The sequence below is a fragment of the Hypanus sabinus genome, chromosome X2 (assembly GCF_030144855.1).
Source record: "Hypanus sabinus isolate sHypSab1 chromosome X2, sHypSab1.hap1, whole genome shotgun sequence".
NCBI classification, from domain to species: Eukaryota; Metazoa; Chordata; class Chondrichthyes; order Myliobatiformes; family Dasyatidae; genus Hypanus; species Hypanus sabinus.
The window spans coordinates 14624167-14649225 of NC_082739.1; the positions used below are offsets into that span (position 1 = coordinate 14624167).

The 25059-nt window shown below is 40.4% G+C and overlaps 1 protein-coding gene and 1 long non-coding RNA gene across 4 annotated transcripts in view; one reads left to right on the forward strand and one right to left on the reverse strand.

Annotated features, from left to right (window-relative positions):
• Positions 1-25059, forward strand: part of LOC132385187 (uncharacterized) — a 63609-nt gene that overhangs the window by 15719 nt on the left and 22831 nt on the right. The gene's annotated exons all lie outside the window — the stretch shown is intronic.
• grik4 (glutamate receptor, ionotropic, kainate 4) overlaps positions 5745-25059 on the reverse strand; it is a 123048-nt gene continuing 103733 nt past the window's right edge. For all 3 annotated transcript variants that reach the window (XM_059957053.1, XM_059957051.1, XM_059957052.1), the window contains 3 exons: positions 18082-18210; positions 13210-13328; positions 5745-6764 (listed from right to left, as the gene is read on the reverse strand). In XM_059957053.1, coding sequence (XP_059813036.1) covers positions 6399-6764; positions 13210-13328; positions 18082-18210 — 614 coding nt within the window. In that variant the 3' untranslated portion in view covers positions 5745-6398. The remainder of the gene's footprint in view (positions 6765-13209; positions 13329-18081; positions 18211-25059) is intronic.

Consider the following 25059-nt stretch of genomic DNA (forward strand, 5'->3'; position numbering starts at 1 on the left):
TGGGCTTGGAGATGGCAGATGAAATATGATGAGGAAAAATGAGTCTTAATCCACTTTAGTAGAACAGAGCAACAGAGTATATTTTAAATGATGTGAGACTGAAAAGTGCTGATATTTGAAGAAACCTGTCCTCGTAATAAATCACTTGATAGAAGGCAAAAGATCTGTTGGCCTTTATTGCAAAAGGATTTTCAGTACAAGGGTAGAGATATTTTGCTCCAATTGTTGAGCTCTGGGGAAAAATAACTTCAACAGATCTATTCTTCCTACCCAAAATAGGATATATTTGTAATTGATGGAGTGTTGCAAATGTTTAGCAGACTGATTACTGAGATCATGGGTTATGCAGAGAAAGTAAACATACTGGGCCTGTACTCTCTTGTTTAGAAAAATGAGAGGTCATCCGATTGAAACAAATAAAATTCTAAGGAGCTTGACAATGAAGTCTTCCCTGACTTATGGTGTAGAGAACCAGAATTCACAGTCTCAAATAAGGGACTGAATATTCATGAACATGATGATAAATCTTTTCACTAAAAAGATGATGCACCTTTGGAATTCACTATCCTGACCTATGGAGGCTCAGTCACTAAGTAGATTTAGGTCAGATATAAAAAGATTTTTGGGTATTAAGAAAATCAAGAGATATGTGATTAGTGTGGAAATAGCATTGAGATAAGAGTATTGAATGCCAAAGCAGGTATAAAGACCAAATAAGCTATCCTATTTTTATTTCATATCTTGTTATTATCTCTGTCCCATGGCTGTTCAAAATGGAGAAAGAAAGATGTAAAAAAGGTTGAAATAGTACAGAGAAAATTTACAAAGATGTTGCCAGGTCTAGAGGACTTCAGTTATAAGGAAAGGTTGAATAGGTTAGGACTACTTTAGAAAGTAGAACATTAAGAGGAGATTTGATAGAGGTATACACAATTATGAGGGTATAGATAGGGTAAATGCAAGCAGGCTTTTTCCACTGAGGTTGGGTGGGACTACGACCAGAGGTCATGGGTTAAGGTGAGAAGTTTGAGGGGGACATGAGAGGAAGTTTCTTCACTCAGAGGGTCGTGAGAATGTGGAACGTGGTGTATGCTAGCTCAATTCCAACATTTAAGAGAGGTTTCGATAGGTACATGGATAGTAGGGTATGGAGGGCTCTGGTCCTGGTGCAGGTCAATGGGAGTAGGCAGTTTAAATGGTTTCAGACTAGATAGACTAAATGAGCTGAAGGATTTGTTTCTGTGCTGTATTTTTCTATGACTCTGTGACTGGGGATGACATTGAGAATTTCAAGTCCCTTGTTGGAACCGTACAAAAGTCCAGTATAAATAGTGGAAGGAGCATATCACTTTCCAAATTTCCCAGCTTACAGCCCATCTAGTCCCTCCTGCTGTGTTTGAGACAGTGTTTGGTGTCCTGATTGACCCCATATGCTATATCAGATCCCACAGAGCTGTGGATTCTGAAGTGGCAATAAATCACCCATGATGCCATGGGAGCAACTAGGAAGAACCTATTCAAGTTGGTGTCTCTATAATTGCTATAGGTCATGACCATGTGTCTTCTAGTCAGGTTATACAGAAATCATCGTAAATCATCATGTGGAATTATATCCATTTTACAGCTGGGAATCAACTTGCAATCCAACAAGTTTCTCAAGGATCGTGACACAGAAGCGGCATCAAATCCAAAGTGAACTTCTCTTGCCTCTGGATAACTTCCAGTCTTGTCACATATTAAATTATTTAGGTACACGTCACCTGTACAGGTAGGGAATTTTCAGCATCACTCTTGGATCAGTATTGGCTCAAAAGTTTGTGTGTTCTACTTCACACTTAGGGATCAGGTGATGTACTTGTAGACCTGAATCCTTTTTAGAGCCAAGTGCTCAATATGTTCATAGTAGCTTTCAGGTGAGTGTTGAATTGAAGATCCATCTGCTCATTCAACTGAATATAATCTCTTATTTAATAAAGGGCACATCTTTAAAATTTAAACCAAATCAAAACTGCTTGCCACTTTGATAACCATTTATCCTCGTGCCAGATATGGAACCTTACTGCATGCAAATTAGGTGCCAGATTTGCTCACAAGGATGCAAAAACCAAATCGGTTGTAATTTACTTAGGATGTCCCAAGATTGTGAAAGTCATTCGTTTAGTCTACTTTCCTTCAGTGTTTGATTTACAGTATGTAATGCTCTGACCAGGATGAATACTCCTTTTCAATCCCTGCTTTAGGGAGTAGATCAAGCAGTGGTGGCTAACTTTGCCAGCCAGAAAAGTTGTGAGAATTGTTGGTCAAACCAAATTTTACTCTAGGGGTCAACTACTTCAATAGCAGTCTTATGAATTCAAGCAGTTGTGCCAGGTCCACCAATCTTAATTTTAGTGTTGGAATGCGGATACAACCCCCAACCTTCCCCATTTCTGCTTCCACATGAGAAAGAGGTATTCTGGCATAACCATGTATTACTTGGCAATTGTTTTAATAGAGATCTCATTTTCAACATTTAGAATGAAAGTGTTTTCAAGTCAGCTTGTTCTAAGTTCATGTATTTTTCACACAGTGAGTGGCTGGTTGTATTTAATACATTCTGAAGCAGTTGAGACTAAACTAGTTCTAAACTTGCTGTGTATCTTCAGAAAATATAGCATGGAATTGAAGTAAATTTGGTCAGATTTTTAATTTTCACACTTACCTGAATAAGGTGAGAAACAGTATGATCGAAGAAGAGGAGATTGCTTTAATTGGTAATGATTAATAGAAAAGGCAATACACACAAAGTTCATTGCCTCAGGAATTAGGAAGCAGATTTATTATCATTGTTTTATATGACATTAAATTTGTTGTTTTGCACCAGCAGCATAGTGCAAAGACACAAAGTTACTATAAATTACAAAATAAATAAATTGTGCAAAAATAATGGAATAATGAGGTAGTGTTTGTGGATTCATGAACCACTCAGAAATCTGATGGCAGCTGTGAAGAAGCTGATCCTGAATCATTGAGCGTGGGCCTTCAGGCTCCTGTACCTCCTCCCTAATGGTAGTAATGAGAAAAGAGCATGTCCTGGATAGTGAGGATCCTTCATGCTGGATGCCACCTTTCTGAGGCATTGCCTCTTGAAGATGTCCTTGATGGTGATAAAGTTTGTGCCTGTGATGGAGCTGGCTGAATCTACAATCCTTGGCAGCCTCTTGTGATCCTGTGCATTGGCGCCTCCATACCAGGCTGAATGGTATGTCAAGTCAGAATGCTCTCCACCATAGACCCATAGAAATTTGTAAGAGTTTTTAGTGACTTCTCCTCAAACTCCTAACAAAGGAGAGCCATTCTTCATGATTTCATCAATTTGTTGTGCTCAGGCCAGATCCTTGGAGATGTTGGCATTCATTTGTTTAAAGCTGCTCACCCTTTCCATCACTGACACCTTAATTTTGAATTTATTTAAATCTTACATCCATCTCACAACGTGAAGGAGTAAAAATCTTTGTGTTAGGACTCCATCATGATGTACAGACATGTGAATTTATAAGTCTAATGGTTTATAGAATGAAGCTGTCCCACAGCCAGTTGGTCCTGGCTTTAATGGTATGGAATCATTTGCCAGATGGAAACTGTTTATGGTTGGGGTGACTGGTGTTCCTGATGATCTTCCAGGCCTCCTTTACACACCTGCTGCTGTAAATGTCCTCAATGGAGAGAAGTTCACATTTACAGATGCATTGGGCTGTCTGTACCACTCTCTGCAGCGTCCAGCGATCAAGGTTGGTGCAGTTTCTGTACCAGGTGGTGATACAGCCACTCAGGATGCTCTCAATGGTGCCCCTGTAGAAGGTCTTGCGTTTTTGGGGGCTTATGTCAAACTTCTTCAGTCATCTGAGGCAGAAGAGATGCTGTTGTGCTTTTCTTGCTACGTAGCCTGTATGTACAGTCCAGGTGAGATCTTTGATGATGTGTATTCTGAGGAACTTAATGAGATCTGGCATGTGCTCCCCCTAACTTCCCCTTCCTATTGACCTTGCTGACACTGAGTGCCAGATAGTTGTTGCAACACAAATCAACCAGCCAATCTTTCTCACTTCCGTATGCCTCCTCATTGGCATCCGAAATTTTACCAAAAACAATGGTGTCATCTGCAAACTTATAAATGGTTTTTGAGCTATGCTTAGCCAGTCATGGGCGTAGAAAAAAATAGAATAGTGGGCTAAGCACATATCCTTGAAGTGCACCTATGTTGATTATCAGCAGGGAGGAGATAGTAACACTGACCATTACTGATGGTGGACTGAGAAAGCCAAGGATCCAGTTGCTGATAGAGGTTGAAAGACACAGGTTTAGAGGCTTGATGATTAATACCCAGGGGATGATGGTATTGAATGCTGAACTGTGATCATTAAACAGCAGCCTGACAGGAGGCCTGATGAAGAGTCTCGGCCCAAAAAGTCAGCTGTCTATTCATTTCCATAAATGCTGCCCAACTTGCTGAGTTCCTCCAGCATTTTGTGTATGATACTCTGGATTTCCAGCATACGCAGAATCTTTTGTATTTATGAGCCTGTCCTAGTTTTGCTGTTGTCTCTGTGCTTCAAAGCAGAGTGGAGAGCCAATGAGATTTCATCTGCTGCAAACCTGGTGCAGCAGTAGGCAAATTGCAGGGTCCTTGAACACTCCAGACAGTTGTTTGTTACCGACTTTCACTGTCAGGGCCTGATGCCTTGTGAGGGTTCACCCTCTTGAAGGATATTCTGACATTGGCCTCTGAGATAAGCTTACAGGGTTGCTAGGTTTTATGGCATTTCATACAGGTGTAGTGTTACTTTTCCTTTCAAACCATGCATACAAGGCAAGGAGCTCATCGGGGATAGAAATATCCCTTTTATGCCATTTATGCTGTAAAACTTTGCCTTAAAGGAAGTAATGACAGGCAAACCCTGCCACAGTTTTCATGCACTCAAATGTGTCTCTAATTTCACATAGAATAGTCTTTTGCTCTCATAATGGCCTTCCATAGGTTGTGTCTGCACTTTTTTAAAAGTAGGATTCGTACCTTAAACTAGCAATGTATTCTGAGTGATTATCACTTCAGGAGGGTCTGGCTGCGGGTTGTCAGTTGTCGATCTTGATCATTTTGATGAATAAGTTTTGTGCTGAAATATAATACCTGACAATATCTACTTCTGAGACTAAACATAATTTATATAAGAACCTTTTCTGATATTAATAGAGAGGAAAGCTATACATCCCGACAGAAACATAAATCCTTGAGATGAAGATAGCAGTTATGTTCTGTCTTCCCCCAACTCACTGCTGTAAAATAAGTCAAATCTGCAACAGTAGTAGATGCTTTGATGGCCCAAAAAAACCTCTTGAATAATTTTATATTGTATGAAACAATGATTAAAGGGAAGGAGTTATAAATAAATAATTAAAATCAAGTAATCTTTGGAGGTTTAGTTTCTTAAAATGTAATAACAAAAATACCAACTATAGCTCCAGGAGACCCTGGGTGTTTTTGGGAGAATGATAAATAATCCCTCAATGGGAATTTACTTTCTCCTCTTTAAATAGATATATAATACATGAAGTTAAATTCTGACAGATGGAAATGTCCATTCCAGCATGCTTATGTTATATATTAAGAAAGCTTTCAGCTATGTATTCTTTACAATAAAAGAGAAAATCCAGAAGGTGGAACAAGAGACAGCAATTAGTTTTTTTTCTAAAAAAGGCAAAATGTGAAGATCCTTAATTAAAGTTTAATGTACCGATCTTTGTAACACAGGAATTGCATAGAATCATTTCACAAATTTCAATCTAGGTTAGTGTGTAAGTCCAATTTCTAGCACACAGGATGATGAAACAGAGATTGAGGACTTATATAGGAATTGTTCTCTTTTCCCCAAACAGTTACCCTGGGCTTGTGAGAAGGGGGATTCACATAACAAAAATAAGACCTGCAGGCATGGGATTTGTACGCCATTGTAGAAACTGTTCACCAATGGGTTTCTCTCTTTGCCACTTATTCAGTGACATTTAATTAACTTGTGTTGATCATGACCCCCTTCCAGGCCTAGGGAGAGGTTTACAGAAGTGCATAGCTTGAGGTTCAAAACCTTGCTGCTCTGAGAATGGGAATGTGAGATTTGGCACTTTGTTTTATATTAGAATTTACAGATAGAATTCTGCTGCTGCCCTGATCGGAGAGAGAAGATCCACACAGTGCATTGTTAATGTCATTTTGCGTAGGACGAAGAACATTCATTATTTCAGGATCTGCTGCCCAGGGCTTGCACTCTGCTTTATCTCACCACAAAGAATATTTCCCCTCTTGCCAAGGGCAGAGCTTGCGCGAGCACAGTGGTCTTTGAGATGGAGGTCTTTTTGTCATTGTCCTATTGTTCTTGGTCACTGCTGTTATTTGTGCCCTTTTCCCATTCTAGACTCTCTTCACTTTGTATCGGTGACTCTATAGGCCGGGGCCTCAGGCCCTGAAATCGACGGCATTCTGGACAGACGCGAATGTGGGTGCAGCCTCTTACTGCCAGGGCAGCCTCATGTGCCAGACGCTGGGAGACTGGGTCTGGCAGTGTGCCACTGCATAGCTTCCCATTGCTTAGGCTCATGGCGTTAACATCACGAGAAGTTTCAGTTTGATTGAAACGTGTCCTAATCAAACGCCTCTTCCGCCGAGACTTAATGCTTTCCTGACATGACACAATACTCCGCAACTCTTTCAGCATCTCCTGACAAACAGAAATCTGGGGGAATAAACAAAGTAAAAATTAGTGAATACATACAATGTTATATAATGCCAGGTCTCTAGGCATTGATTTCACAATTAAGCTTCTCGCATCCAATGGAACAATCTTTAGCAATACACACAAAATGCTGGAGGAACTCAGCAGGCCAGGCAGCATCCATGGAAAAAAGTACAGTTGACGTTTCGGGCTGAAACCCTTTGGCAGGAATGGAGAAAAAAAAAGCTGAGGAGTAGATTTAAAAGTTGGGGGGAGGGAGAGAGAAACACCAGGTGATAGGTGAAACCTGTTGGGGGAGGGATGAAGTAAAGAGCTGTGAAATTGATTGGTGAGATGAGGTATGAGAGGAGAAAAGGGGATGGGAAATAGAGAAGGGTGGTGGGGATGGGGTTGGGGGGGGGGGATTACCAGAAGTTCGAGGAATTGATGTTCATGCCATCAGATTGGAGGCTACCCAAATGGAATATAAGGTGTTGCTCCTCCAGACTAAGTGTGGCCTCATCATGACAGTGGGGGAGGCCATGGAAGGACATATCGGAATGGGAGTGGGAAGTGGAATTAAAAATGGTGGCCACTGGGACATCCCATTTGTTCTGGCAGACAGAGCATTGATGCTTGGTCTCTCAATTTACATCGGGTCTCATCGATATACAGGAGGCCACACTGGGAGCACTGAACACTGTAAATGACCCCAACAGACTCACACACAAAGTGTCGCCTCACCGGGAGTGACTGCTTAGGGCCCTGGATGGTATTGAGGGAGGAGGTATAGGGGCAGGTGTAGCACTTGTTCCACTTGCAAGGATAAGTGCCAGGAGGGAGATCAGTGGGGAGGGATGAATGGACAAGGGAGTCACAGAGGGAGCGATTCCTGTGGAAAGTGGGGGGGGGGGGGGTGAGGGAAAGATGTGCTTGGTGGTGGGGTCCCATTGGAGATGGTGGAATTTTCAGAGAATTATGTGCTGGACGTGGAGGCTGGTCAGGTGGTAGGTGAGGACAAGAGGAATTCTGTCCTTGGTGGGGTAGTGGGAGGATAGGGTGAGGGCAGATGTGCGTGAAATCAAAGAGATGCAGTTGAGGGCAGTGTTGATGCTGGAGGAAGGGAAGCCCCTTTCTTTGAAAAAGGAGGACATCTCCTTCATTCGAGAATGAAAAGCCTCATCCTGAGAGCAGATGTGGCGGAGATGGAGGAATTGAAAAAAGGAGATGGCTTTTTTACAAGTAGTAGGGTGGGATGAGGTGTAGTTTAGGTAGCTGTGAGAGTCCGTGGGTTTGTCCATCTCCACCAGACAGCGGCGGAGACTCAACCGAATCTCATCCATTTCATGCACATCTGCTCTTACTCCATCCTCCCGCCACCCTACCAAGGAAAGGGTTCCTTTTGTCTTCACCTACCACCCCATCTTTTTAATCTACCTCTCAGTTTTTTTTCTCTAGTCCTGCCGAAGGGTTTTGGCCTGAAACGTCAACCGTACTTTTTATCATAGATGCTGCCTGGCCTGCTGAGTTCCTTCAGCATTCTGTGTGTGTTGCTCAGATTTCCAGCATCTGCAGATTTTCTCTTGTTTGTGGAAGAATCTATAGCCCTGCTGAAAATGGAGATTTTACTATTAGAATAGCCTTCCCCTTTGTTAATAAACTGATGCCTAAGAATGTCAAGAACATGAGTGTTAGAATATCTTTGACAGTAATTCTTAAACTTGAAATTTATAAGATAAGAATTTGGGGTTATTTATTTCCAGGGAATAAACTATGTCCATAGATCTTATTTTTGCTCTGGTATTTTAAAGTTGATGGCCACACATTTCTTTTTTAAACTTCAATTTCATTAACTAAAGTTTTCTTTGAAAATGATTTTGAATGTGAGTAACATTCACATTTATTGTTTATTCCTCCTTCCTCAGGGAAAGCAGCTTTGTTGTTTCTGTGAAACTATTATTTCCTTCACAGCTGAGTGCCTTGCTGAATGAGTTCAAATAGATAAAAGAGTCAAGTACTGGATAGCGGTGGAAAGATATCAACAAGCCAGTTAGATTTGAAGGAAATATCACATAGTGAGACAGGGTACATGTTTTACAAGGAAAACCATGTAGACTTATAATGGGATAACTGTGACAGAAGACCTAGACACCAAAAGAATCACAGGGTTCTCATCCAAAATAGTGAAACGACTTTAAGGTGAGTACACTTAATGAGGAGAAAACTAACTATTGGCAGTTATCGTTTCAACTCTCCATTTCCTTGATTATTACAATGGCATTATGTGGAAATGGAAGAATGACAAGTCATAAGACAAAATAGTCCAAATAAAATCATGTTGCTAATAAAGAGGTATATAATTGCATCATTCTATTATTGTTATTGGAAGGTCTTCTGAGGGACTGGATATATGGGTATTTGTATAGACAGGGACTGCTTAAGGATAGTCAGCATAGTTTGTGCGTGGTAGGTCGTGCCTAACCAATCTTATTGAGTTCTTCGAGCATGTTACTAGGAAAACTGATGAAGGCAAGGCAGTGCATGTTGTCTACATGGACTTTAGTAAGGCATTTGACAAGGTCCCACATGTGAGACTGGTCATGAAGGTTTAGTCGCTTGTTCAGAATAAGGTAGTAAGTTGGATTAGACATTTGACTTTGTGTGAGAAGCCAGAGAGTGGTAGTAGAGGGTTGCCTTTCTGACTGGAGGCCTTTGCTAGGAGTGTGCCTCTGGGATTGGCGCTGGGTTCTTTGTTGTTTGTCACCTATATCAAGGATCTGGATGATAATGTGGTTAACTGGATCAGCAAACTTGCGGATGACACCAAAACTGGGGGTGTAGTGGACATTGAGGAAGTCTATCAAAACTTACAGTGAAATCTGGACCAGCTGGAAAAATGGCAGATGGAATTTAATATTGACAAGTGTGAGGAACAACCTTACACATTGCAGTTTGGGAGGACCAACCTTACACATTGAACGGTAGGGCATGGAGGAATGCGGTAGAACAAAGGGATCTGGGAATACAGGAGCATAATTGATTGAAAGTGGTGTCACAGGCAGATAGGGTCATGAAGAAAGATTTGGCACATTGACCTTCATGAATCAATGTATTAATTACAGGAGTTGGGATGTTATATTGAAGTTGAATAAGATGTTGGCGAGTGCTAATTTGCAGTATTGTGTGCAATTTTAGTCACCTACCTACAGGAAAGATGAAAATAAGATTGAAAGAGTATAGAAAAAAATTACAAGGATATTGCCAGGACTGGAGGAACTGAGTTACAGGAAAGATTGAGTAAGACAGAACTTTATTCTCAAGCAAGTATAAGATTGAGGGGGGATTTGATAGAGGTACACAAAACTATGAAGGATATTGATAGGGTAAACGCAAGCAAGCTTTTTCCACTGAGGTTGGGCGAGACTACAACTAGAGGTCATGGGTTAAGGGTGAAAGGTGAAATATGTTAGGGGAAACTTCTTTACTCAGAGGGTGGTGAGAGTGTAGAATGAGCTCCCAGCGCAAGTGGTGGATGTGATTTCAATTTCAGGATTTAAGCGAAGTTTGGATAGGTACATGGATGGGAGGGGTATGGCAGGCTATGGTCTGGGTGCAGGACAATGGAACTAGGCAGTTTAATTGGTTTGACATGGACTTGATGGGCCAAAGGTCCTGTGTCTGTACTGAAGCTTTCTATGACTTTATGACTCTTATAATGCTTTGAATATATGGAAGCATTTTTAACTATCAATGAACAATGTGTGAGAGGTGTATTTATTGATCTTTCACATAATACCTGAAGGTAATCCTCATATATATCAGATGGGTAAGCAACAAACCTATATAGAAAACAGTGCAGCGGCACAACAAATACACCTGCTGCTTACAGTGCCAGAGACCCAGATTCAATCCTGACTACAGTGTGGAGTTTGCACATTCCCCTGTGGCCACGTGGGTTTCCTCTGGGTGTTGTGGTTTCCTCCCATATCCCAAAGACATTGCAATTTGGCAAGTTCATTGCCATTAAGATTGCCTTCAATGTGTGGGAGTGCTGTAGAATTTGAGAATGTTGATGGAAATGTGGGGAGAATAAAAAAATGGGGTGAATGTAGGAGTAGTTTAATGAGTGGTTGATAATTAGAGGGTTAAATGGCCTGTATCCTTCCATATCTTTCTCTCTCTATGACTCTTATGGAAGTGATTTAGAAATGTGACAGCCCTTATCTTGAAGCACCAGTTCCAGGTTGGGTTGGGTTAATACTGAAGGCCAGGTAAGAGACTTGTGGACCTTAGGAGGCTTTTGACGAAGATCCCCACAGTAGACTAGTCTAGAAGGTTAGGGCAAATGGAATTCAAGTACATTGGCAAAACTGGATCCAAATTGGTGATAATAGGAGGCAGAGAGTAGTGGTTGAGGGGTATTTTTCTGAGTGGTTTCAGTGTTGGGACCAAAATTGTTATGTCTTTAAATGACTTGGACAAGGATGTAGGAGGATTGATAGGTCAAACGCTGATGACAAAAAAAAAAATTGGTGGAGTTGTAGAATGTGAAGAGATTGTCAAAGGATATAGAGCAGGGGTTCCCAACATTTTTTATGCCATGGAGCCTTAACATTAACCGAAAGGTCCGTGGACTTTAGGTTGAGAACCCCTGATATAGACGGACATAGATCAAGATGGGTGGAGCTGTGACAGATGGAGTTTAGTCCAGAAGAATGTGAAGATAAGCATTCTGAATTATCAAATACTAACAGTTAAGTGGCAAGGACCTCAGGAGTGCTGATGTACAGAGGGAATTTGGGGTTCAAGTTCATAGCTCCTGGAAAGGACACTGGATGGTGTAGTGAAGAAGATATCTGGCATGCTTGCCATTATAAACTAAGGCATTGAGTATTGGGGTGTTACGTTGCAGCTGAAAAAACATTGGTCAGGCAGTCCTTGGAGTGTTATGTACAGTTCTAGTTGTCACACCCAGTTAAGATGTGGTAGGATTAGAAAGTGCAGAAGATCACTGGGATGTTGCCTGAAATGGAGGACATTTCTTACAAGGAGGGATTGCATAAGCTGGGTTTATTCTCATCTGAATGTAGGAGGCGGAATAGTTTATAAAATAGATATAATGGATGGACTTTAAGTCTAGAGGACACAGTTTCAAGGTGAGAGGGGAGAAAGTTAAGGGAAAACTGAGGGGCATTTTCTTTTTACAGAGCTCTGTGGTTATCCAGGACAAGCAGTTAAGAGGAAGTGCAAGATGCAAATATGATTACAAAATTCAAGAGGCATTTGAACATGTACTTGGATAGAAAAGGAGTGGAGCGATACAGAGTAAATAGAAGCAAATGAGATTAATGTAAATAGACATCTCCGTCAGCATGGATAAGTTGGACTGAAGGCCCTGTTTCTATGTTGTTCAACTCTTTGATTCTACTATAGGTTTGGCCACTTTAAGCTAAGTTCCAATTGGCAGAACATGCATCAGTGGACCCTGACTTGAAGGTGTTAATAAGACACCCATTTGAAAAGTCTGGCATTCTGCCAAGTGGGGTAGTAATATTTTGAGAGCCAAAATTCCATTTCATTGTAATGGATCCATGAATCAACCCCAGCATTCTTCCCAAAGCAGTAAGTATTTAAGTATAGCTTTTAATTTCATAGATTACCATTGAGAAGGCTATTGCTTGCTTGGTGGGTGGAGGGTGCTGCTGCTTTTTGCTGAAGTATGTGAGGAAGGGGGAGGATCAATGCTTTGCTGCTTGTGCATGGGAGCGGAGGGCATTGGGGATCTAATGTTTTTACTGTCACTCATTCTTTGGGTGTTAGCCAGGTGTTACCCAAATTAACTTTGTTGCTACTAGACATAATTTAAATGGTTTGGTCTAGAGTTGCTTAGGGAAGTCTATGATGTTGGGAATTTACTTGAGAAAGGCTTTCTTCACTAGAACATTAAAGAGATAGAAGTTTCTTTTAGAGAATATGCTGTTGGTTTGTTTCCATTTATCAAAAGCTGGAGACAAGGGGGCACAAAAAGGATTGATAAGAATGTAAGGTTTATATACAGCAGATGGCGAACTTGCAAAACAGTTTTCTATCATTTGCTGTTGAAGATAAATTCATAAATAGAAGGAGCGAAATAAAGATTATGTGTATGTGGAGTTAAATTTAAGTATTCCTTGTAGGGAACAATACCAGCAAAAAGCATACAGGCCTAATCACCTGTTTCTCTAGTAGAACGATCTACAGCACCAATCTCTGCTGTGTTAAAATTGCTTTGTTTTTGTGTTAGGATCGTAAAGGCTAATCTATGAAATAGACTATCAATTATAAGAATATTGATTACATCTTTATCTGACTTTATCCAAGGATTAACAATTAAATCAGCCTTCAAAGCTAATCTTTAACTTTTGTGTAATGAACTTTTCTGAGAGTTTGTTTAAGCTTAAAAAGTAATCCCTTCAGAAATTATTACCTCTGTTTCTGTGGAGTGTCTCATTGTCCACATGAATTCAATCACTGCCATGACAACAGCAACAATCAGGCCACAGATCAGAACCACAAAAATACCACCGATATTTTCCATTCCTAAACCTGTAATAAAATAACAAAAATACCAGCTTAAATTAGTGATCTGGGCTTCACTGGGCCCAGCAGTGTTTGAAGGGACTTTATTCCAAATTATTTTTTTTCTCTCAACTTGTTTAAATTGTTTATGTATATACTCATGATATAGGAGAGCAATTGATTGGTCTCAATCAAAGATGGCGCCATTGAACAATGATACCATGGGTGACATTTTCCAGATGGTCCATGAAACTGTTTCTTATACTTCTTATACTTCATTTACATCTGATGTTTTTTTTAAATATGGTTCTGGTACTATTGGAGCATGTAATCTATAGTTTGATGGTGTGTTTTCAGGCTGATTAAGTGATCTGGTGCTTTGCTGGCTCCAAGAAGGTTCTGGGAGGTGAGCAGCCTGGAGGCCAAGAAGCTTAGAGACAGGGCACGAGTCCATGATCCACTCCATTTCTCACTGATATCGCCGATTAAAGTGTAAAATACGAATCCAATCCTTAACCAATCCTCAAAGAGGGATCAGAAGTGGAGAGAGTTCCTCTCCACTTCAAGTTCCTCGGTGTCAAGATCTCTGAGGATCTATCCTGGTCCCAACATATTGATATAGTCATAAAGAAGGCAAGACAGCGGCTATACTTTATTAGGAGTTTGAGGTGATTTGGCATGTCAACAAATACACTCAAAAACTTCTCTAGTTGTATTGTGGAGAGCATTCTGACAGGCTGCATCACTGTCTGGTATGGAGGGGCTACTGCACAGGACCAAAAGAAGCTGCAGAAGGTTGTATATCTTGTCAGCTCCATCTTGGGCACTAGCGTACAAAGTACCCAGGACATCTTTAGAGAGCGGTGTCTCAGAAAGGCAGCGTCCATTATTAAGGACCTCCAGCACCCTGGGCATGCTCTTTTCTCACTGTTACCATCAGGTAGGAGGTACAGAAGCCTGAAGACACACACTCAGCGATTCAGGAACAGCTTCTTCCCCTCTGCCATCAGATTCCTAAATGGACTTTGAAGCTTTGGACACTACCTCATTTTTAAAAATATACAGTATTTCTGTTTTTGCACATTTTTAAATAATCTATTCAATATATGTAATTTATTTACTTGTTTTTTTATTATTATCATTAGTTATTTTCTCTGCTAAATTATGTATGGCACTGAACTGCTGCTGCTGAGTTAACAAATTTCATGTCACATGCCGGTGATAGTAAATCTGATTCTGATTCCGAAAAGAAGATTGAAAAGATTGAGGCAAGTGTGGAAAGCAAGCAAGTGTTCAGTGCCATCAACCAGCCTCTTGCTCACTGCTTTCGTTGGAAGGTATCTGTGTGCAATGGACTTCTCTCTCCCTCTTGCTTGCTGCTCCCAAGGGACGGCCTCTACGTTTTGAATGATCTTTCTCTACTTGATGCCAGAACAAAGTTTAATCAACACAGTTTGTGGATTAGACTGTAGTTCACAATATGATGTGTTTTCCGATTTAGTCGCTCCTTTTTCTGTTGCTATTTTGGGCAACTTTAAATTGAGGCGGCCTGCAGACAATGAACACTGAGCTGAACTAAATATGGACTCCTCGCGTTTCTATTTTATATTCTGTGCTTTCTCTTGTTCTTGTTGCTGTTTGCGCGATTTGTTGTTTTTTTGCACAAAAGCTTGATGCTCTTGTTGCCATTTGCGCAATTTGTTTTTTTGTGTGAAGGGAAGGGTTTGATGTTTTTTCTTTGAATGGGTTCCATGGTTTTCTTTGTTTTTTTGGCTGTCTGTGGGAAGAAGGGCCAAAAGGCCTGGTTCTGTGCTGTTATGTTCTATGAATCTTAGGGTTGTATACTGCACACATACTTTGATAATAAATGTACTTCGAATCCTTTGACTCTCAAAGCACATCCATCAGTCAGATTTCCTGAATTATTGCCATGAAACCCATTTTCTCCCAAGTGTCTATCAACACTTCCTGATTCTACTGCCACACACCTATACTAGAGGCAATTTACAGTAGCCAATTAATCTACCAGCACCAGTGCACCTGGAGGAAACCTATGAGATCACAGGTAGAACATGCAAACTCAACATAGAGAGTATCTCAAAGTTAGGACTGAACATGGATCACTGGAACTGTGTGGCAATAGCATTGACTATAACATCACTGTGTTCACGGTGTCTCCATTAAACTAGATTGGACAAATTCTTCCTGTAGGATTTTTTCCAACACTCAAGTAGAAATTGGTATTTTGGGAATTTGAAGAAAGGATGGACCTCAGAAAAATTATAGTGCATGCTGACAAATCTCAGCATCCTGAAGAACTACACCCAAGGATCCTGAAAAAAGTTGCTTAGGGGAAAGTTGGTTTTAATTTTTCAAAATTCTAAGATTCAGCAAAGGTTGCATTTAATAGTAAAATAGCAAATGTAACCCTTTTGTTCAAAAAGGGTTAGACAGGAAGTAAGAAACTACATAGAGAAAATATTAGAAGCTAATGTTAAAAATGTTATACTAGGGCACTTAGACAAGTTCAAGGTAATTTGGCAAAGCCAACATGATTTTGTGACAGGGAAATCAGATTGGACAATTTTCTTTGCGTTCTCTGAAGAATCAATACAGGCTGTAGATAAGGGAAACTGTTGAATGTACTATACTTAGATTTCCAGAAGGCATTTGCTAATGTGTTGCATTAATTATCATTGCAGAAAATAAAATCTCGTGGTGTAGGAGGTAATATATTGGGGTAGGTGAAGATTGGCTAATAGGAAATGGAGAAAAGTCATACACAGTCAGCAAGATGCATTGAGAGGGGTGCCATGGGGATTGGTGGTGGGAATCAGCTTTCCAATTCATATAATGTAGTGGTTAAAGTCACACCATTACAGTGCCAGTGATCCAGGTTTAATTCCAACACTGTCTAAGGAGTTTGTACTTTCTCCCTGTGGGTTTTCTTCCAGGCACTCTGGTTACCTCCCACATTCTAAGGATGGACAGGTTAGTAGATTGATTGGTCACATGAGTGTAATTGAGTAGTGCAGGCTCATTAGGCTGGAAGAGGCTGTTACTGTGCTGCATTTATAAATAAGTAAAAACAACTAGGTTGAAGAAATTGAAGATTTCATTGACACAAAGATAAGTAGGAAAGTCAATTGTGGAGAAGGCACAAGATGGTTATAAAGAAACGTTTATGGGTTCAAAGAGTGGACAAAGATCTGCCCAATGTAGAAAAATGTGAAATTGTCTACCATGTTAAGAAAATTAAAATAATATATATATTATTCAGTTAGTGAGAGACTGCACATATTGGGATGCAGCGGATTCCTGACACATCTGGATACTAATTTTATAGTTTCTGCAGTACATCTATGCCTAAGAACTACTTTTATAAAAGCTTTCCAACTACTCATAACACTCAGCTACTATCTGTGTGGAGTTTTGAAGGTTCTTCCCATAACTGTGAGTTCTTCGAGGTGCTCTAGTGTCCTCCCACTTCCAAAATATGCGCTGGTTGTTAGGTTGGTTGGATGCAGTGACTTGCCCCTAGTGTGTGAACAAGTGGCGGAATTGGGGGAGTTGATGGGAATGTGGGGAAAATAGAATGGATAGGATTAGTACAAGTGCGAGCTGAAAAGACATCATGGACTGTGGGCTGAAGGGCCCATTTCATGCGACATCATTCTGTGACTCTGACTTGTCTCTATTCAACATAAAATAGGCCTACCTGAACTGCTGCCAGACTGATACAGGGATCACAACTTAAATAGATCCCCAATATGTTATTAAAATGGCTCTTCACTTAGGTCTTCTTTAGGACTTAACCCCTTATTTCCACCATTCCTTCCCAAGGATGAGATTTCCTCCCTCATTAAGAAATAGTGACCCTGACTCGACTCTCAATCCTTCACCTCCAACCCCAAGCAAATGCAACTCATCATGCCCCCTCCATCAAACACCCCCTACACTGCAACTACTAAATGTTAATATCCATATAGATCCTATGTAGTTTGGCATCCAGGACCTATTGCTTTACAGCCATAGAGTCACAGAGCACTACAGCACAGAAACAGGCTCTCCAGTCCTTCTGGTCCATGCCGGTCTGGTTTTCTGTCTAGTCTCATCTAACTGCACCAGGTGTATAGACTTTCAGACCTCTCTCATCATATGCCTATCCAAACTTTTCTTAAATCTTAAACATGCAACTACCAACTCCAGTGGTAGCTCATTCCACATATCTCTCTTCCTTCATGTAAACCAAGTGTTGGTAACAAGATAGGTAACTAAAGCAAGGCAAAATAGGAGCTGCACTTTTAGAAGGTGTCCAAAGACAAAGATTTGTAGTTTGAAGCAAATCTATTTATTCCTAAATACTCATCATGAATGTATTGGAGAAATTGTCTGCAGTCTTTCATGAAATTGAAATTAGAAAGTAAATGAAGCAAATGGCAAAATATTTTTATGGGAAACTAATCGCCTGAATACTTGCTATTTGAAACACGCACAAATAAATTTAACATTCTGCAGTAAAGATTGGGAATTGATATCCAAATTGGATTTTAGATCCTTCATTAAACTTCCTGAACTGTGTTGTGGTTGTCATGGTGACAGCACAAGACTAAACATTCACGGCCAACATGGCCTTGAGTTAAACATAGATAAAGAGGTTATACTGAGAAGTTCATTCTTTGAAACAAGTTTGTTTCATTAAGAGGATCGAGTATAGACTTTGTATCAAAATATATGCTTAGAGCAAAGCCACTTTATTGAAGGAAAGCTTTTTCCTTACCTTTTGCCCCGTACTCTCCCTCTTTTGGGCATTTTCCTCCCTCCCACCATTTCCTTTTTAACATTTCCAGCCGGTTATTTTCCTGAAGTTGAAGAATGGCCAAGTCAAACTCATTTCGAAAAAGCGAAGCTGTAGGAGTAACACACACAAAATGCTGTAGGAGTATACACAATAATTAGCAAATGTAACTGAAACTCTGGATCAATCACTAAAATTAGAGGTCTTGCCCTGACATGCAAGGTCTTTAGTGCTAGTTTAGAAATCAGCACCTCTCTTTCATCAAGCTCTCAACTATAGGTTGGCAACTGACACTCAGTTTTTATAGATGTGAAACTAGATATCAATGAAAGGTGATTTTGGAAGAGTTGTGTCTTATCTCCACTTATTGGTGTTGGCATCTAGTCTTTGAATTAAGAGACTTGTACCAGGCTGCTATTCATAACTTGAACAATTTTCTAGTAATCCAAAACAACGAGTGGATTAAGTGTAAAACTTCAGTAGTTACCCAATAAGAGAGCTGACTTCAAAGTGATGTGTACATAGTGTAACAACATTTTAGTCAACAGTAAACATCATAAAACATCTCATCTCCTTCTACCTTAGGCCACGAACTTATCAATCACCCCTCATATATTGGTAAGCTATAATGCTATTGTTTTCTGCTAATTACTTCTACTTTAATAATTTATGTTCCCTCAAAGTGACATTACAGGTAGACAGGTTAGTGAAGAAGGCATGCGGCACACTGGCCTTCATTAGTTAGGGCACTGAGTTCAGGGGTTGGGTCATTATGTTGCCGTTGTACGAAATGTTTGCTGCACTTGGGAGTATTGTGTACAGTTTTGGTCATCTTGTTATAGGGAAAATGATATTACACTGCAAAGAGTGCAAAGAAGATTTAAGGGAATGCTGCCAGAGCTCAAGGGCCCAAGTTACAGGGGTAGGTTGGGTAGGCTAGGACTTTAATCCTTGGAACGTACAAGACTGAGGGTTGACCTTACAGAGGTGTAAAGGAACATGAGGGACATAGGGTGAATGCAAACAGTTTTCCATGGAAAATAAATCACAAACTAGAGGGCACAGGCTACAGGAGGAGAAGATTTAAAAGGAAGCTGAGGGGCAACTTCACACAGAGGCTGATGCATATATGGAACAAGCTGCCAGAGAAAGTGGTTGAAGCATTTACACTCAGTAGCCAGTTTATTAGGTACACCTGTGCACTTGCTCGTTAATGCAAATATCTAATCAGCCAATCAAATGGCAGCAACTCAATGCATAAAAGCATGCAGACATGGTCAAGAGATTCAGTTGTTCAGACCTAATACCAGAATGGGGAAGATACATGCTTTAAATTACTTTGACTGTGGAACTATTGTTAATGTCAGAAGGGACGGTTTGAGTATCTCAGAAACTTCTGATATCCTGGGATTTTCACATACATACAACAGTCTCTGGAGTTTACAGAGAATGGTGCAAAGAACAAACAAACGAAAAGAAAACATGCCGTGGGTGGCAGTTTTCTGAGCAAAAACACCTTGTTAATGAGAGAGGCTAGAAGAGAATAGCCAGACTGGTTCAAGTTGACAGGAAGGTGACAGTAACTTAAATAACTACACATTACAACAGTGGTGTGGAGGAGGGCTTCTTTGAATGCACAACACGTAGACCCTGGAAGAGAATGGACGACAGCGGTAGAAGACCCCAAACATACACCAGTGGCCAGTGAGTATACAATGATAACACTTAAAAGATATTTGGACAGATACGCAAATAGGAAAGGTTTCAGGAATATGGCCCAAATATGGGGCCAGCTTAGATCAGCATCTTGGTTGGCATGAATAAATTAATCTGGAGGACTTGTTTCTGTGCTGTATACTTGATGACTCCATAAATATTTACCATGAACAGGACAAGAAGTCCTTGTCTGAGCAGGTATTCAGTTTACATGCTGATAAATCTAAGCATTTTAAGAAGGTACAAATTATATTCCTGTAGGTTAGAACAGTCATAAAATTATGGCAAGAATACTTTTTAATAAGCAACTGAGAGGAAAACAGACAAATTAACATATAGACATTAGCCTTCATCAGATTGCAATTTACACCTAATTTATCTGCTGTGTCCACAGTTGCTGGCCAATGCACTGGTGTGTTTTGTTCAGTCTTTAGGCTCCACTGTTATTTACAACTGTACTGGGTAGTTCCATGTGGACTCCTAGGCTCTCATACAAATGACTGATAAGGGAGAATACAACAAACTGTATGAATTGTAACACAGACGTCATATCAAAGTTCAAAGTAATTTTTTTATTAAAGTACATATATGTCTCCATATACAACCCTGAGATTCTTTTTCTTGTTGCCATACTCAATAAATCCAATAACCCTAATAGAATCAACAAAAGATAAACTTGGGCATTCAATCAGTGTGCAGAAGACACAAACTATGAACATACAAAAGAAATAAATAATAGTAATAAATAATATCAAGAAGATGAGATGAAGAATCCTTGAAAGTGAGTTCATTGGTTGTGGGAACATTTCAGTGATGGGCCAAATGGTTCAAGAGCCTGATGGTTGAAGGGGAATAATTATTCCTGAACATGGTGGTGGGAGTCCTGAGGTTCCTGTACATTCTTGATGGCAGCAGTGAAAAGAAAGCATGTTCTGAGTGGTGGGAGTCCTTGGTGATGGATCCTGCTTTCCTGCAACAACTTTATGTGCAGATGTGCTCAGTGGTGGGCAGGGTTTTAACTGTGATGGACTGGGTCATAGGCACTACTTTTTGTAGGATTGTAGGAGTTTCCATACCAGACTGTGAATCAGCCAGTCAATATACTCTTCACTACACATCTATAGAAGTTTGTCAAAGTTTTAGATGTCATGCCGAATCTTCGCAAACTCCTAAGGAAACGGAGCCACTGCCGTGCTTTCTTTGTAATTACACTTCCACGCCGGACCCTCTTCACCTCTGATCCTCCGATGAGAACTGGCCCATCAACCTCTGGTTTCCTCCTCCTTAAGTCAATATCAACTCATTGGTCTTGCTAACATTGAGTAAGAGGTGGTTGTTGTGGCACCACTCAGCTATGTTTTCAATCTCCCTCCTATATGCTGATTCATCACCACCTTTGATTTGGCCAATGGCAATGGTGTCATCAGCAAAGTTGAAAATGGCTTTGGAGCTGTGTTTAGCCACACAGGCACAAGTGTAAAGTGAGTAGAGCAGGGGGCTAGGCACATAGCCTTGTGGTACACCTGTGCTGATGGAGATTGTGGAGGGGATGTTGTTGCCAATCTGAACTGACCGGAGTCTGCAAGTGAGGAAATCGAGAATCCAGTTGCACAAGGACGTATTGAGGCCAAGGTCTTGAAGCTTTTTGAATAGTTTTGAAGAGATGATGGCATTAAATGCTGAGTTGTAGTCCATAAAGAGCATTCTGATGTATTCACCTTTGCTGTTCAGATGTTTCAGGGTTGAGTGAACAGCCAATGAGATGGCATCTGCTGTGTGTGTACCTGTTGTGACAGCAGGCAAATTGAAGTGAATTCAAGTCGCTTCTCAGCAGGAGTTGATATGTTTCATCACCAACTTCTCAAAACATTTCACCACTGTGGATGTAAGTGCTACTGGACGATAGTCATTGAGGCAGGTTACCACATTCATCTTGAGCACCAGTATAATTGAAATCTGCTTGAAGCAGACGGGTACCTCAGACTGCCAAAATGAGAGGTTAAAGATCTCAGTGAACCCTCTAGCCAGATGAACAGCACAGGTTTTTAGTACTTGGCCAGGCACCTTGTCTGGGCTGGATATTTTTTGTGGGTTCACCCTCCTGAAGGCTGCTTGCACATCGGCCTCAGAGACTGAAATCACAGGATCATCAGGGGCTGTGGTTCCTCCATGTTTTGACAGTCAAAGTGAGCATAGAAGGCATGGAGCTCACCGGGAAGTGATGCCCTGTTGTCGCCTATGTCGCTTGCTTTAACTTTATAAGCGGTAATAGCACTCAAGACCTGCCACAACTATTGGGCATCCTTTGTTGATTCAAGTTTTGTCTGGAATTGCCACTTTGCCTGTGAGATGGCTTTCTAGAAATTGTACCCAGATTCTTGTATCTATCTTGGTCACCAGACTTGAATGCCTCTGATCTGGCCTTTAGCAGATTGTGGATCTCATGTTCATCTAGGGCTTTTAGTTGGGAAGGCTGACTTATTTTGTGGGGACACACTGGTCTACAACTTTTTAAATATCTACTGCTGTTACTTAAAAATGGATAGGGATGGTGACTTAGTAGGACTTTCAAAGAACATAGATCCCTCAAAGTTGCTGCACAAGTTGATAGGATGGGGAAGAATGGAATTGAGTTCAAGAAACACAAGGTAATGTTGCAGCTTTATAAATCCCTAGCTAGATCACACTTTTGAGTATTGTGTTCATTTCTGATTGTCTCATTAGGAAGGATGTGGAAGCTTTAGAGAGTGTGCAGAGGAAATTTCCCAGGATGCTGTTGGATTAGAAAATATGTCTTAAGAGAAAAGGTTGAGTAAGCTTGGGCTTTTTTCTTTGGAATGAAAGAAGATGAGAGGAAACTTGGTAGAGGTATATAGGGTGATAAAAGGCATAGACAGAGTTCACAGCCAATGCCTAATAGGAAAGGACATATGTTTAGGGTAATTGGTACAGCGGGGATGTCAAAGGTAGTTTTTTTTTACATAGAGAGCTGCAAGTTCACAGAATGCACTGCCAGAGATAGATATATTAGGGACATTTAGGAACCCTTAGATAGACACATGGATGAAAGAGAATGGAGGACTGTGTGGGAGAGAAGGGTTAGATTGTAAGGCAGAGGGAGACTGGTTGGACAATTCAACTGTCAGTGCTAATTGCATAACTGTGAGTGCCTGAGATTTGGTTTTATACACTTAATTTGAATGCATCTATTCTCCACTTATTGCATTTTCCTGTAAAACTACTTTGTTTGGTTTGGGAGAGGTTGCTATAGCTTAGTTCTCTCTGATCTGAATGAATATTGTTTTTCAAGTAAATAGACTTTGGCTTAAAATAGTCTATTTTCAGTGAGCTCAGACTAAAGACTCCACAGAGTCTCCAGCTCTTTTGCTGATGCATGTTTGATAGAGAGTTATAAAGAGAAAAATGGGATTTGGAAATTTCCCAATCAAGATGAGTACTTAACAGAATGAAAAATTATTATTGATTGCATAAAATAACCTCCTTTGGCTGCAGGGGAAAAACACCAACACCCCTCCTTATAATGCTTTCTGGTCTATCTAAAATTATACCTTAAAAAAGCAAGTTGGAGTTACAAGGAAAGTCTCATGTAGCCTGAAAGCATTAGTTGGAGAAAGAGAATTTTTAAGAATACAAATACCAGACAAGGTTAACATTAACCTTTCTCTTTTGTGGGTAAATTAAAATCAAAATCTCAGAATGAGCATTAGGCCAACAATAAACCTTCTCATATAAAAAAATATTGTAAATTGGCACTGATAGAAAGTAGGGAAACTGGATTCTGAAGGAGATAGTCTGAATGGAAGGACAGGTGTGATTCAGGGTCCTCACTTCTGTCTCAACGGTACAGTGCCAAGTTGTCTTTGGTCTCCTGGGTTTCCTCCATCCTTCAGGGGTCCAATGAAGTGCTGCCTTGATGGCGGAGTTTGCTTTTCTTCTCATCACATGATTGACAGCGTTCAGGGCTTCCTTCATCGTGTCAGTAGCTTCTTCTCAGTTTTCACTACTGTCAGTCATGCAAGTCCCAGGTGAAGACTCAGGAATACCGTCACCCACAGATTTAGGATTCTTCATTGTCATTTTCGTACCAATTTTTTTGATGAGTCAGGGATTTTTATCCCTGAGATGAACCTCTAAACCTGAAGGACTGGTGGACCACTCTTAGTCTGGCTTCTACCCTTTGACCTGTTTGGCATGGGTGTCCTTACTAAGAGCCAAAGCATAAGCCCCGACTCTCCAGGTCATTGAGGCATGCAAGACTCCAAACCCTATGACAAGGTTATGGTCCTTTTGGAGTTTGGTATTCTAAGTTAGCTGTATTTTAACTTACCTTTTCCCTTTTACAGCATCTTTACTTCTGTATTTGTTTTCAGGGTCTGTAAGTTTTCAACCTGAATGATTTATGCAGTCACCTATTCTTATAACTGTGTGCCAGTGATTCAGTAATGGGTATTATATATTTAAAAGGTATTGAAGAGAGGATTTACAGATCATTTGTTACTCCCTCAGGCTCAAACTCATCACTGCCCCTCCCCCCCTGCCATTTTTAGTTTAATTAATCTTATTAAAATGCTTGCTCATCTTTCAGTCTTCAGTAATCGTGAAAGGTCACACATCATAATCTGTCTTTTTCCTTTACCACTGTTGACAAATTTGCTCTGTGGATTATTTCCAGCATGCTTTGATTTTCAACTTGCAAGGTGTAATTTTCTTTCTCTTAGCTTTGGGGAAGACTTTTTATTAAAGATATGAAAGGTGCAACCTTCCTTTAAAAACATCACTTCAGTTATGAATCTTTCAAAATACACTCAGTGGTTACTATATTAGGTACACCTGTGCTCTTACTTGTTAATGCAAATATGTAATCAGCCATTCATGTGGTAGCAACTCAATGCATAAAAGCATGCAGACAGAGTTAAGAGGTTCATCTGCTGTTCAGACCAAACATCAGAATGGGGAAGAAATGTGATCTAAGTGACTTTGATTGTGGAATGATTGCTGTTACCAGATGGGGTGGTTGAGTATCTCAGAAATTGCTTTTCTCTTGAGATTTTCATGCACAGCAGTCTCCAGAGCTTACAGGGAGTGGTGCAAACACAAAAAAAAATCCAGTGAGCGGCAGTTCAGTAGGTGTAAATGTCTTGTTACTGAGGGAGGTCAGAGGAGAACGGCCAGACTGGTTCAAACTGACAGGAAGGCGACACTAACTCAAATAACCACGTGTTA